The 12,958-nt window shown below is 37.7% G+C and overlaps 1 protein-coding gene across 1 annotated transcript in view; it reads left to right on the top strand.

The window, feature by feature from the left end:
- BMP5 (bone morphogenetic protein 5) overlaps positions 1 to 12,958 on the top strand; it is a 49,873-nt gene that overhangs the window by 13,621 nt on the left and 23,294 nt on the right. Inside the window, exon 2 of the mRNA XM_039320354.1 lies at positions 10,477 to 10,669. Coding sequence (XP_039176288.1) covers positions 10,477 to 10,669 — 193 coding nt within the window. The remainder of the gene's footprint in view (positions 1 to 10,476; positions 10,670 to 12,958) is intronic.

The following is a 12,958-nucleotide window of genomic DNA, read 5'->3' on the forward strand; positions in this document are numbered from 1 at the left end:
ATGTGCTTGGCCATCAAGGACTTGCTCTCTGGAAACCACAGGTTAAGGGATGAGGGTTGCTGTGATGTACAAAGAGAAGCTGAGATCAGAAGAGAAGGAAAAAGGGGGGTCACTTCCAACAACGAAGGTCCTTGTTCGGAGTCCAATTTATGAGAGCTTCCTTGCCCTTCAAGTTCATATTTTGTTCAGCAAGCTGTGGGGTTCCCCATAACAGTCTGGGCTGAAGGATTCGATAAAACACCGGAGCACATCAGCAGGCAAAACCTGTCAGAACTGACAACTATTTTGTTTGTTTTGGTGGAGTGGTGGTTGTGGGGCCAAGTTTGGTTTTGGCTGATGATCAAAATCATTTCTGGGCAAAGCTGACACAAGGACCTTTCAGCGATAGCTGTGGTTAGCCCTCATGCCAAGTCAGAGGTTTCTTAAAATGTCACTGTTAGTCTGGTGTTTAATTTTGTAACCTTCCCAAATGTGTGTGTGGGTTCATGTGTGTGTGTGGTGTGTGTGTGTGTGTTTGTGTGTTTGTGTGTCTTGAGTTTTTAGTATGCAAGTGGAAGATTGTATGGGCACGTATATATGTATGAATAAAAGGCAATGGAACTTTCATCATTAGCAAGTAAGGTATTACTTGAGAAAAGCAGTATTGATCCAAGTTTCTATCTTGATCAACATCTTTGGAAGCAACTGTTTCTCTCTATACCATTTTCTTAAAGATTAACTTTAAATAATTCGTCTGCTTGGGTCTTGATAAGTCAGTGCTCTGCATTCATTAAAGTCCTGATCTCATTTTAAGTCTATTTTTATCTCCTGACCATCTGACCCCTGCTGTTAATTTAATTGCGTTGTCTTCTGCCATTCTTAAATGAGAGAGTTTTTAAAGAAAATATTCATGGTGGAGAAGTGAAAGCTAATAATAAGAGTTACAGAGACTTAAATTCTTGTCTTAGGGATTTCTTTAGCTTTGAACCCTGGATATTTCAGTGAAAAGTGAAGTAGTCAATTGAGTGGTTTTCAGTTTTGTTGTTGAAAAGGAGAAGTACTTTCCTAGGGTGATAAAGGGGTTTCCTGTTTGTTTTGGAAGAAAGGTGTAATGGTCTCCAAAAGCATTAATCAAGAAATATAATCACCACATAGTAAAATTATATTTCTTCTAAGGGGCATACATCTGGAACAAGAATTCTTGCTTTTTGTTAGGACAGGCTATTGAGCTTTATACTCCTCCTCTGTTGCCTACTCAGACTGGACAGCAGCATTTCAAGGCTTCAGGAGCTGAGCTCCTGGTACTCTGTACCTGTGCTGTGATATATTTGTGCAGATGATGGTGTCGTCATTGGTGAGGGACAGTTAGAACACTGATGGGTCCTTTTCCTTCTCAGTACTTCACTGCCGACCTAAATGATGTGGTAGATTCAGGTCTTCCCCAAGAAAAGTCTATTCACATTACCAATTGTCTGGGTCTTCAAGGAAAAATACGCAGAAAAACTAGAGACGATAGGATTTAGACCCAGGAATCTTTATACAAACTGTTGTATAACTGAGCTAGGATTCCTAACTGGAAAATGTAAAACTCCAAATCCAAGAAAACACAATATATTCAGTTTTATATCACAGTTAGGATAAGAACTCTCCTCTCTCAACACACCTGCACGTGCTTTTTTCCTCTAAGTATTTTTCAGTATGTTATATTCTAAATACTGAGTAAATGCTATATAGCAAATACTGAATGCTCCATCCAACACTGCATAAAAAGGCTGCCTTTATTCAATAAGTTATAAAGATACATTTACATCAATGAAAGTGTGGCACCATTATCCCAGGAAGACGTTCAGATGCTTGAGCCGTATACTTGTACAATGAGCTGGCTTTCCAGTAAGAACTAAGATGCCAAACTTCAACCTGGAACAACTTCTTTCCAAATATTTCTCGGAAAGTATTTCATTTTTTAAATAGAAAAATTAAAAATTCCATGTGCTTTGGTTTTGTATGATGTTTATACAATGTATAAATGATGCAGCTCTCAAGAGGGCAAGGGTCACATCCATGTTGTATCTACTCAATGTAAACTGAAACCAAGTGAGTGGAACATTCCTGGAACAACCACCAAATAGCAGTAATCCTATGACTCCAAATATTAGGTATTCCCAAGATCAGCCTCTTAAAAATAATTAAAAGATCTTCATAGCCTCATAAAAAAATGTCCTGTAAGGTTGTCTCATAATTAGAACTAGCTTTGCACTGTTGAGGCATTGGCTAATCAGGAAGATAGAAAAGGGCATCATGTTTTCATTAAATACTCATATCATGAGCCGTTTATTTATTTTAATAGTATGGCGTGGAGGTAGAGAAGTAATGCAAGACAAGAGTTATCTTCTGAGCCTGCAATTTACTAATTGCCATGTATAATATTAGCTTTAAGAATACACGAGACATTTCCACAATGTAAGTCCTGTATAGCAGATATCAACCAAAACTCACACCTATCATGTACTGTATACTAGAATGCATTCTTTTTATTTATTACATCTTATATATCCCAACCAGGCAACTTATTTTCCCCACAAGAAACTACAACTGGTTCCCCACTTTCACAAGATGAGGGAGATTGTGGTTCTCACACCAATGCTATGGAAGTCTTGGCTTTCAAAACTTCCCAAAGTGAAGCATAGCATTTAATTAAAAATGCATCAGTGCAATAGAACTACATATATTTTATTATAATTGTTGACTGCTGAATGACTGTTACAAACTACTGAGAGTTTGCTGATTGTTGTAGGTATAGATCTGATGAATAAATAAAGAAAATGTGCCAGATGGTGAAAATACAACTTAATGGCCTTTGTGACTCTGGAAAAAAATTAACTCTTGTTGCCCCCATATTTGGAACTCTCTGTAGAAAATGATAAGAAAAATCCTGGACTGTGCTGAGATAGACAAATTAACAAAAGAGATAAAAGAAAAGGAAGATACAGAGTACTATATAACATGGAATAAGTGGTATGACTGGTTGGAGACTAGAAATAATAGAGGAGAATAAATATGGAAAGATCAAAAGTGAAAATATGTGTATAATAATGTATAATAATAATATGAATTATTCTTAGTAAGAAGTAGAATATGAAGGAAGAAAAATGTAAATAAGAAACAACGGAGCAATAAGGACAAATATTCTAAAGAAGAATAAGGGGGGAAATGTAAATAATAGAAGATTACCGTTACATAACCGCTGTTAAAAAAGGGGGGAGGAGTATATACTGTGTGTGTATGTGTATTATGTTTTGCTTTGTTTTGTTGGTTAAAAATAAAAATAAAAAAAAACAATGTTAACCTTCTCATAGCTTGCATTGGTTGTGCTGTAGTGGGTTAAGTCATTTGCTTTTTGATAAAGTTGCATTTTGTTGAAAAAAATAATAATGATCTTTTTAGCTTCTTTTACAAGTTCTAGCATAGAACAAGCCGCCCTGAGTCATTTTATGGGAAAGATGAGGAAAAATTGAATTAATTAAATGATAGATAAATATAAGATACTGTATTCTGTTGATTGTTTATTTTATGTAGATGCGATTCATCTTAAATATTTCTGTCATTCTTTAGAATAAAAAAGTCTGTTAATAAAACATGAAACTCTTGTCCCAAGCTTGCAGCAAAAAAAAAGGGGAGCATACAAAAGGAATAATGCATGGGGGGGGGGGAAGAGGAAAACAAACAGCAGTCATGTTGAAAAGTATTTCTTCTAACAATTAGTTGGAATGAATTAGAAATCGTTTAGAGATGACAAAAGCCCATCAGTAGCTGGTTTCAGCAAAGCTGATAGGGCCGATTATACTTCCTGACTTTCTGTTGCAAACTGGAAGAAATGGCAACGGCCGGGGACAGAGACTATGATGATTTGGAAGACTAATTTCCAAGTCCATTCACACCTGAGTCACAACTTGCACACTGTTTTGAATGGGTGTCAAAAGTTCCAGTGAGGAAATGTGTGAGTCAGAGCAGATTTTGGCTCTCAGAAGCTCAAAGGGCAGAGTTAGGAGTATGATTTGAACTGGTATTTCCAAAACAAAATTAGACATGATTTACAACAGTGGATATTTCAAAGCTTTCATTGTCTCTAAACACTTTTCTAGGGAAATTTTTCAGGGAGCATCAGGAGTAGTTTACTGACCTCCAACCTCTTTGAATCTGTCATGTTTCTCTGCAGCTTTTTTAAATAGTTTTTTTTCATTGCACCCCTTTTCCTGTCAACACAACTAAAGTCAAGTACAGCTGTGCCCCAAGCAATGTAATATAGTTTGATTTGCCTCTTGTGTTTTACTCTTAACTAGGCGGAACAATTTATTTGAACTTACAGACAATTATGGACTCACCTTATGCTCCCACTAATCAGAACCTAGAGAAAAGGACTGCCTTTCTAACAGGATATGAAGGAAATGTGGAAAAATTTGTCTTTCCAGTTTGAAACAGACCTCTTACTGTATTCTGTATTCTATACCTGAATGGAATTAATTTCCCAAAGTTTCCATGACTGAAAAGGTAGTGTTAGCCCAATTCTTTAGAGGACTTTCCATTTTGAAGGTGGAAAACAGGTCTTGTGGGCTACACGTCCCATACATCTGTGTGCATTTAGGACCTAAGAAACTAGCAGGAAATCAAAGGGCTTCTATTTAATTCAACATCCATTGCAAAATTAACTCAGGCTCCATAGCCAGAGAATTGAACTCTGAGTTCTGGAAAAGTCTGGCTACAAGACTCTACATATGAGCCAACTAGCAAAGTTATTTCAATTTTCAAAAAATAATAAAGTAAGGTTATATGAAGTTTGAAAAGGAGTCATCTTGGGTCTGTATGCAATATCCTTTCCCTGTGTGATGCTTCTTAGTGTTTTGAAGCACTATGACCTCCAGATGTCCCATCAAACTCATCTAGTGTACACCCTTTTGGGGAGAGTGGACTGATGTTCATTTTCACACAGGAGAGAATGAACGATAATCATGTGACTAGTAAATAAGGTTGTTCCCCTCCTGGGGAAAAAGAAAGGGCAATTCATTTTTGTTTCCAGGTCAAGAGAGAGAGAGAGAAAGACAGAGAGAGAGACTGAAGGGGTACTCTCCCTAGAAGCTTCACTTGGGGAATCATTGCACAGAGTCAAATTTTCACAGAGTTCTGTAAGATCATCCACTGTTAAACTGGTCTCTTAAACTGGTCAAGACCATAAAGTTAAAGCATTTCTAGTCATGTCCGCTGAATGGCCCAGTGATGTTGAGTGACCACTTGTATGCGCTACGGTAACTATCCCTTTAGGATCACGGTCAGCAACCTATCACCTGTAGGCTGGATGAGGTCCACCACCTAAAACTCATTGGTTCATTGCTGCTACATAATATATATTCACATAGCCATGCAAGAGAGGGAGAGAGTGCTTACTGTCTCTTTAGGTAACCACACTGGTGAAAGGTTCTCTGCCTAGCACTAACAAGAACTTAGATTCATAGGGCTGGGAGAGACCTCAGAGGTCTTCTAGTCCAATCCCCTGCTCAAGGCAGGAGACTTTATACCATTCTGCACAAATGGCTGTCTAGTCTGTTTTTGAAAACCTCCAGGGATGGAGCACTCACAACAACAGGAGGCAAAAAAAGCAAGCTAAGAGATGAAGAAGGTAGAAAAAATAGTGGCGGTGATGGGATGGCCTCTAGAGAAGGTTGCTTGACCCTTGCTGTGGGAACACAGAAGTAGAGTGACACTGGGGAGACAAACCAGGATTTGGAGGGTTTATTAGATTTTTATCCTACCTTTATTATTTTGTAAGTAATTCAAGGCAGTGAACATACATAATACTCCTTCTTCTTATTATTTTCCCCAAAGCAAACATCCCTGTGAGGTGGGTTGGGCTGACTAAGAGGGACTGGCCCAAAGTTACCCAGCTGACTTTCATGCCTAAGAACTCACAGTCTCCTGGTTTCTAGGCCAGTACCTTCATCACTGCACCAAACTGGCTCTCGTCAAAAACACTGGTTCCCTGCATCATTTTGAAAAGGCCAATAAGCACAGTTCTGATCCTACCTACTGCTGGTCACATGACTTTGCCACTGGTGTAATGTGTGGCAAAGCATTAACAGATTTTACACATTTGGGGGTTGCTTTGGGAAGCTGCTGGCTTTTGGAGAAAAACACAACTTTATTATTGGTATACTTAAGGATCGCTGAAGATTATCACTGATGGTCTGGAGACAAGTTGGAGGCCATGTCATGAAGCAGAAAAAATATGCTGCCAGGACATGTTTTGATGCAAGAGGGATCAGTTTAGTAGCAAGAATAAAACTTTATTTCAAAAGTTAACAAACAGGTTCCTGCAAATTAACGCTTGTTTTGATATCCACAACACTAGTGGGATTTGGAAAATATAAAGGATTATAAATAAAATGAATAGTACATGTTTACAAATATGTTTGTCAGAATTACGTAACTTTGTGGGGTGAAATGGTTTTCTTATTTTATACACACACATACACATTTTCATGAAAGAATGATCAAGAGAGCCTCTTGTTTCTTCCTAATTTTTTTTTGTTGGGGGTCTAGCATCTTTAGGCTTTTTTTCTTTTGAATGCATGAATAAAGAAAGAAAGAAATCTTGCTTGATAGTGAGATGAGTGGCATATAAATTTAATAAATAAATAAAATGCAATAAAAAGTAAATTAAAATACAGGCAGCGCCAGCACAAGCTATTATCAGAAAATACTAAGAATAAGATAGTTTGTAAAAAAAACAGGACTCCATGATGCTCAGGGTGTAGATAAGTCTCTGTCAAGGATTATTTAAGAGAAGAAACACAGGGCATACACATAGTTGATTGGGTTTTAAGTAGCTGAACAAGTATACAATGAAGTTACATGAACTGGGAGTTCAAAGGGTCATTTTGTTTAGCAGCTATTTATCTACCATGTCTTGGGGTATTTTAAAACAGTAGGAACTATTCTCTGTCTTAACTTCTTCAGAGAAGTATACATTCTGACTAGTAAAAAATGAATATGTTTTAATGGCACAATTTCTCAAAGGCATGGATGTAAAAAAATACATTTTTCAGCAGTAATCTTGGAAAGCAAACAGGTAAAACTTTTAATATCCATTAAAAAATATTATGGAAGGTTTTAAACTTCTTGACTGTAAAACAACTTATGGTGGTTGATTTTACTAATAGGCCCTCTTAGTTTCATTTTAGCAACCAACTAATAAACATTTTAAAATATTGATTCAGCCGAGTTCTATATATGTTTATTTTGAAGAGTGTTCCAAGCAAAAGCTTAACTAGGGATGGAGACATAGGAAGCATTTTGGTTTACTCAGTTTCTTATTTTTCCATCACTGTAGCCACTAGAGCCTCCCAAGATTGCACAACTGTGGCATGCGGCCAGACATGAGCAGTGTAATTTCCTGCTGATATTTTGTGAGTAAACACACTGAAATGGTTGTGTCCAGCTGCAGGTAGCATTGAAACACCAAGGGAGCAACAGAAGAAGACAGATTAGGTCAAAACCTCTGCTTCAGTTCCTCCAGTAATGTAATTATGATCTTGCCCTGCCTGTTTGGCACTTGTCTGTTCAAATAATAAAAGTTTTGGTCAATGATCAGCCACCCTCCCCGGAAGAATATTTTTCCAGTATTGTTAGGAATGCATGTAGTGGAGCGAAGAATCACTTGCTGGCATGCTACCAGAGTATAGAGGACTACAACTTTGTCTGGTTGACCCAGATGTGGATTTTGATAGTTGCAACTGTGCCAAAGAAGAAAGCTACATCAAGCCAGCCTCAAGAGTTTTAAAGAATTTATATCGGAGGCCTTAAACTCACAATCTCATAGTCATTGTCCAAAGCCTGCAGTGGTGCTTTGGAGAGAAAGGATCAGAGTGTTGTAGGCAACCTTCACACACCTTCTTACAGAGGAAGGGTGGTCGATAGCTTGCCAATCTCAGTTCAACACATTAGATCCTCCATTGGACTAGGAGAAAGGTATGAGTTGGAACCAAAGCAGAGTAGGACAGAGGGTGGCTGTGTGTCAGGGTGCCAATGTGACTGGAACCAGTGTTGTGGTCTGCCCACTTTGGTAGTTGGAAGAAAAGTGGCTACCTCAATGTATGGGGCTAGGATAACTCTGAGCCTGCCTTGTGTCAGGATGGCTCAGATGTTTTGGCCAACAGAAACAGCAGATGTGTTATATTGTTATCAGCATTAAAGACATTTGATGAGTGGAGCTCTCTGGAGGTATGGGACCACTTTGAGGTTGGGGTTGGGATGTTGCCTGCAATTGTTTTGCAATAGTTTTTTTTTTAAATAAATTTATATTTGATGGCATTCTGGGTTACTCTATTTTCTCTCTGGAGACTTTGATACCATCGTTCACGGCTATTTGAGGTGGAGACCTTTGGTTTATATTGTACTTAACAAAATTCCTGATTGCTTTAAAAGCATTTTGAGTTTACATTTGATGGATCATGCACTTATTCTTAGATTATTTTATCCCACCCTTATTTTTTTTCTAAATAATTCAAGGTGTTTACTTGGAACATAAAAATGTAATTAAACAGCAAACTCCATGACAATTCAAACACTGCTTCCTCATCCATGTTCTGTTCAGAGATTGTTGGATTCAAAGCAGGTATATGAAGACAGGTTTTTATTTTTTTCTCATAATCTTGTTAATTCACTGTAATTCAAATTAACATGTAAAACATGTGACTTGGGGAGAGTTAGGAAATAAATTTCTACGTGCTGTGACTAATTTGCATTGCAAGTAGTTGCAATCAGTATAAATGAGATCGTGGCATTCAGGATCAGAGGATTAATAAGAAAATAATTCCGTTTTAAAATGGGATTCAGTCTGGTGGGCTCTAGTGCCTTTATTAGTTTGCAGGTTATTGTAGCATTACAGATAATATTCAGAGCTCATACTTTTTGGAACTATCCATACTGAATGAAATAAGCATACCACTTTTTCATTCTGATGAATTCCTTTTTCTAACTAACCCTCTATGGAAGTTCAGGTTTTCTTCTGCACCCTTGGAGGATGCCTGAAGAAGCAAGAGATCAGGGAAGAGCCGGTCTTGGATAATGATAGAAGATAAAGATAGGAATAGGTACCATGACTGATGCCTCAGTCTGTTGTTCCCAGTAACACAACAGAGAAACCCTGGAGCCTCTGCCCTTTGAGGGTATAAGAACTAGAGTCTTTCCATTTATCTCTGACTTATCTATCACCTACCTCCTTTGATATTTCTAGCCTCTGCTTTCAATTATCAGCCAGCTGAAGAGCACTTAGTAATTTCAAGACAAAACTCTTGGAACCTCTGACCTCTGCTTGTCAGATAATCCAAGTATTTCGTGAAAATATACCATCATTTCATTGGTTTGAAGCTGTAAACATGCGTGCTTTGTTCTCTCTCAGTTTACAGTAACCTCCACCACCTAAAAGTGCTTGGTTTACTTTCCAGCTTCTGCAGGAGATGTAGAGATTTAAGTAAGCTGCACCAAGACCTTGTATCTCTCTTAATAGGAAGCAGTGACATTTGTGAAGTGTTATGTGTATGGATTAATTAGGCGTTGCATTCACAATCCCAGATCCATTAATACCCAGGGTGTTAGCAACAAGGATTTAATTCTTGACGAGACAATGGGTAGAGCCAGGATTCAGAGCAGAGTGGGTGGAATGTTTTTTTTTAAATGATATTAAGCCTCTTTTGGGGGGTATAAATGACTATTTTTATGTATTTTGCACTTCACAATGATCGGAAACCAAGCTTCCAATTTCCAGCAATTGTGGTCAGTGGTCAGCAGTGGGAGCGACAGAAAAGAGGCTTAGAGGCCCCAGATGGTTTGGGGACCTCAAGTTAACCACTCCTCCTGTAAATGAGTCACCAGTCCTGCCATTATGATGAACAACAGATGCAGCAAGAATTACTTCTTCAAAACAATTCAGAGAGTTCGTGACTAATATTTTCGTCTAATGAGCATCCTGCTGTAGATAGAAGTAGCTATGCAAACAAGGTTTACAATATGGTTTCATTTGCAGAGCAAGTGTAGCTGGGAATATGAATACCACCGCATGAGAATGGAACAAGTATCCATGTAATATATTATGACTTCAGCCAAGGCCTGGCCAGCTTCGTTTCCTCAAAGGCTGTCCAAGCATCCATGCCAAGATCATCTGCTAGTAATTCCTGCTCATATAGAAAGATGAACCAACCAATTCTTTTCTAACATGTGGAGATTCTTTTTTTGCCCACAGCTTTATTACTTTTAAATATATAGTCTATTTTTTGTTCTTTTTGCAGAATGATTTCCTTTCTGAGTTGTTGCAGGCTCTATCCCCTTTGACCTTGTGACTTCTAGCTTGTTGAATGTCTCCCAGAGTTTAAATTAAAACCTGTAATGAGTGCTGCATTAACATGGCGTGTGGATTGTTAACCTTTTCATTTCATTTCATTTTCATAGTGGAAAGAGACAAGGATTTTTCTCACCAACGACGGCACTACAAAGAATTTCGATTTGATTTGACTCAGATCCCTCATGGAGAAGCCGTGACAGCAGCAGAATTTCGGATTTACAAGGATCGGAGTTACAGTCGATTTGAGAATGAAACAATTAAGATTAGCATTTATCAGATCATCAAGGAATATCCGAACAGGTCAATTTTTCTTCCAGTTGTATTCCAAATTAATTCTTCCAATTTAGGAACAAGGGATTGTTTTCTTTCTGTTAAGGAATCAAACCATCCAACAAAAGTGGCTTGGAAGTTTAAAAAAAAAACAGTTGAAGGTGGTTTGAAATGTTTTGCTTGAGCTGACTGTTCAATAAATAACTCAGGGTAGCTAGCTGAGTTGTTTTACACAGCTGTTGCTGGTATTCTTGCAGATTATAGTAGCAAAGGTAAATTTTTGATTTTGTTTGGATTTTAAGTGCTATGATTTGGTGACATTGTATCTTTTTAAGTAAAAGAACATACATGCATTAAGCCTCTGCAAAGTTTACACATTTCGTTGCACTGACTTTGGTGTTGCCATGTTACTGCTGTGCTCTTTGTAACCCTTGGAGGACAACTACCCAAAATGGGTGGACAGAAAGTAGAAAAAAGTCCCCCAAGTTGGGCCTTGATTGAGAGAATTTCCCAGGCACTCAGAGTCTGGTCCTTGTACAAGGATGTCAGGTGTCGATGTTAGCCCAAACCGTGCACTCTGACCAAAAGATACTCAGCATTTGCTTATCATATGAATGAAATGGAAGCATGAGAATGGAATGGAAGTATTATAGAGAGAAGCATGCTTCTGAAATTCTGAAACCACAAAATATTTGTATTATAATTTAAAAGGATACAATCCTTTTGCAGATCTCACTGCCCATCCCCTATGAACTCTGTCTAGAAAAATAATTAAAGAGATAAAACACATGCTACTATATTCCTTGGATAATTTTTTTGGGGTGGTATTCCTTTGCCTGGAAACTGTGTTTTGTCTTCCATTATTGCATCCTTCATCTTTTAATTTAGTATATTGGATTTTGTGCATGCTCCTCTTGATATATTTCTGTTAGGAAAAATGAAAAATTTTTACACTGCAGAATGTAATGTCTGGGAGGCAACAGATGAAGATTTTTAGAGAAGGTGCATGGAAGCAATGGTATATAGGTGTTTTCAAACAGCTGATGATGTTGATTCTTCAACCACCTAGGTAGAAAAAAAAAGAACAGTTAAGAGCAGAAAGAAATAAAATGAAGTATAGAAAGAGAACACTGATTTAGCACTCAGGCTTATATAGATAAGAATGGCCATTCTATCTCTAATGGATGTTGACCATCTTCAGTATGAACATTGTTTCAGTCTGAAACTCACAGCTCTGACTCTCCACCAAGAGTCCATGCCATAAAAATATTTACCTTGAATATCAAAGATGCCTTAAGATGAATGAAAATGGTTTTACCTGTGAATTTTCCTTTAAGATCTCTGAAGTAGAAAGAAGTCCATCCTATTCATTTAGCTATTGGTGTTGTTTTTTTATGAATTGAATATAGCCTTTGCCCATTCCAGTATTTGAGAGGCTGCCACAAAGAAGAGTGGGTCAAATTATTCTCCAAAGCACCAGAGGGCAGGACAAGAAACAATGGTTGGAAACTGATCAAAGAGAGAAGCAACCTGGAATTAAGGAGAAAGTTCCTAATTGTGAGGACAATTAACCAGTGGAGCAGCTTGCCTTCAGAAATCGGTCCATCACTGGAGGTTTTTAAGAAGAGACTGGACAGTCACTTGTCTGAGATAGTATAGGTTCCCCTGTTTGAGTGGGGGGCTGGACTAGAAGACCTCCAAGGTCCCTTCCAGATTCTATTCTATTCTATTCTATTCTATTCTATTCTATTCTATTCTATTCTATTCTATTGTGTTAGGAATCCCCTCTTTACATATGCAAGTACTTTTATTTGTTTTATATCTAGTCCTACCATATCTAGTCCTTGTTGGATGAGAGCTTTTCCCCTTTATATGGAAGAGCAAGAAAAAAAAGGCTGAAATTAAATGGTGGCAGAGAATATCAGATCATAAAGATGCTCATTTTTCAAGGAAAAAAATGGCTTCTGAATGGGATAGAATTTAGTGCAGCAACTTGTAGGCATTTTATTTACTTACAACTAGAATAGATAATAACCACAGTAGCTATTTAAAGGGCTTGTCCTGGCTAAGCACTTCCTATCAACAAAGCCGCAAAATACTTTTTATGGTTGCCAGAGTAGATCTACTATAGATATAGATGCTCTACTTAGAATTTGAAGGATCATTTAGAGTTTTTAGTGTGGTTTGTGGGTTGTTACATCACTTTATATTCTGACCTTTCATGGATCTGACTCTCAACTATTACTCATCTTTAATTATTTTCCCCCTCTCAATCATGTTGATATCCTATCTTTGCTTTTTGCTCATTCCAGGTAGCTG

Source organism: Crotalus tigris, unplaced genomic scaffold, assembly GCF_016545835.1.
Source record: "Crotalus tigris isolate CLP2741 ecotype Arizona unplaced genomic scaffold, ASM1654583v1 scf7180000023636.1099087, whole genome shotgun sequence".
In the NCBI taxonomy this organism is placed as follows: Eukaryota; Metazoa; Chordata; class Lepidosauria; order Squamata; family Viperidae; genus Crotalus; species Crotalus tigris.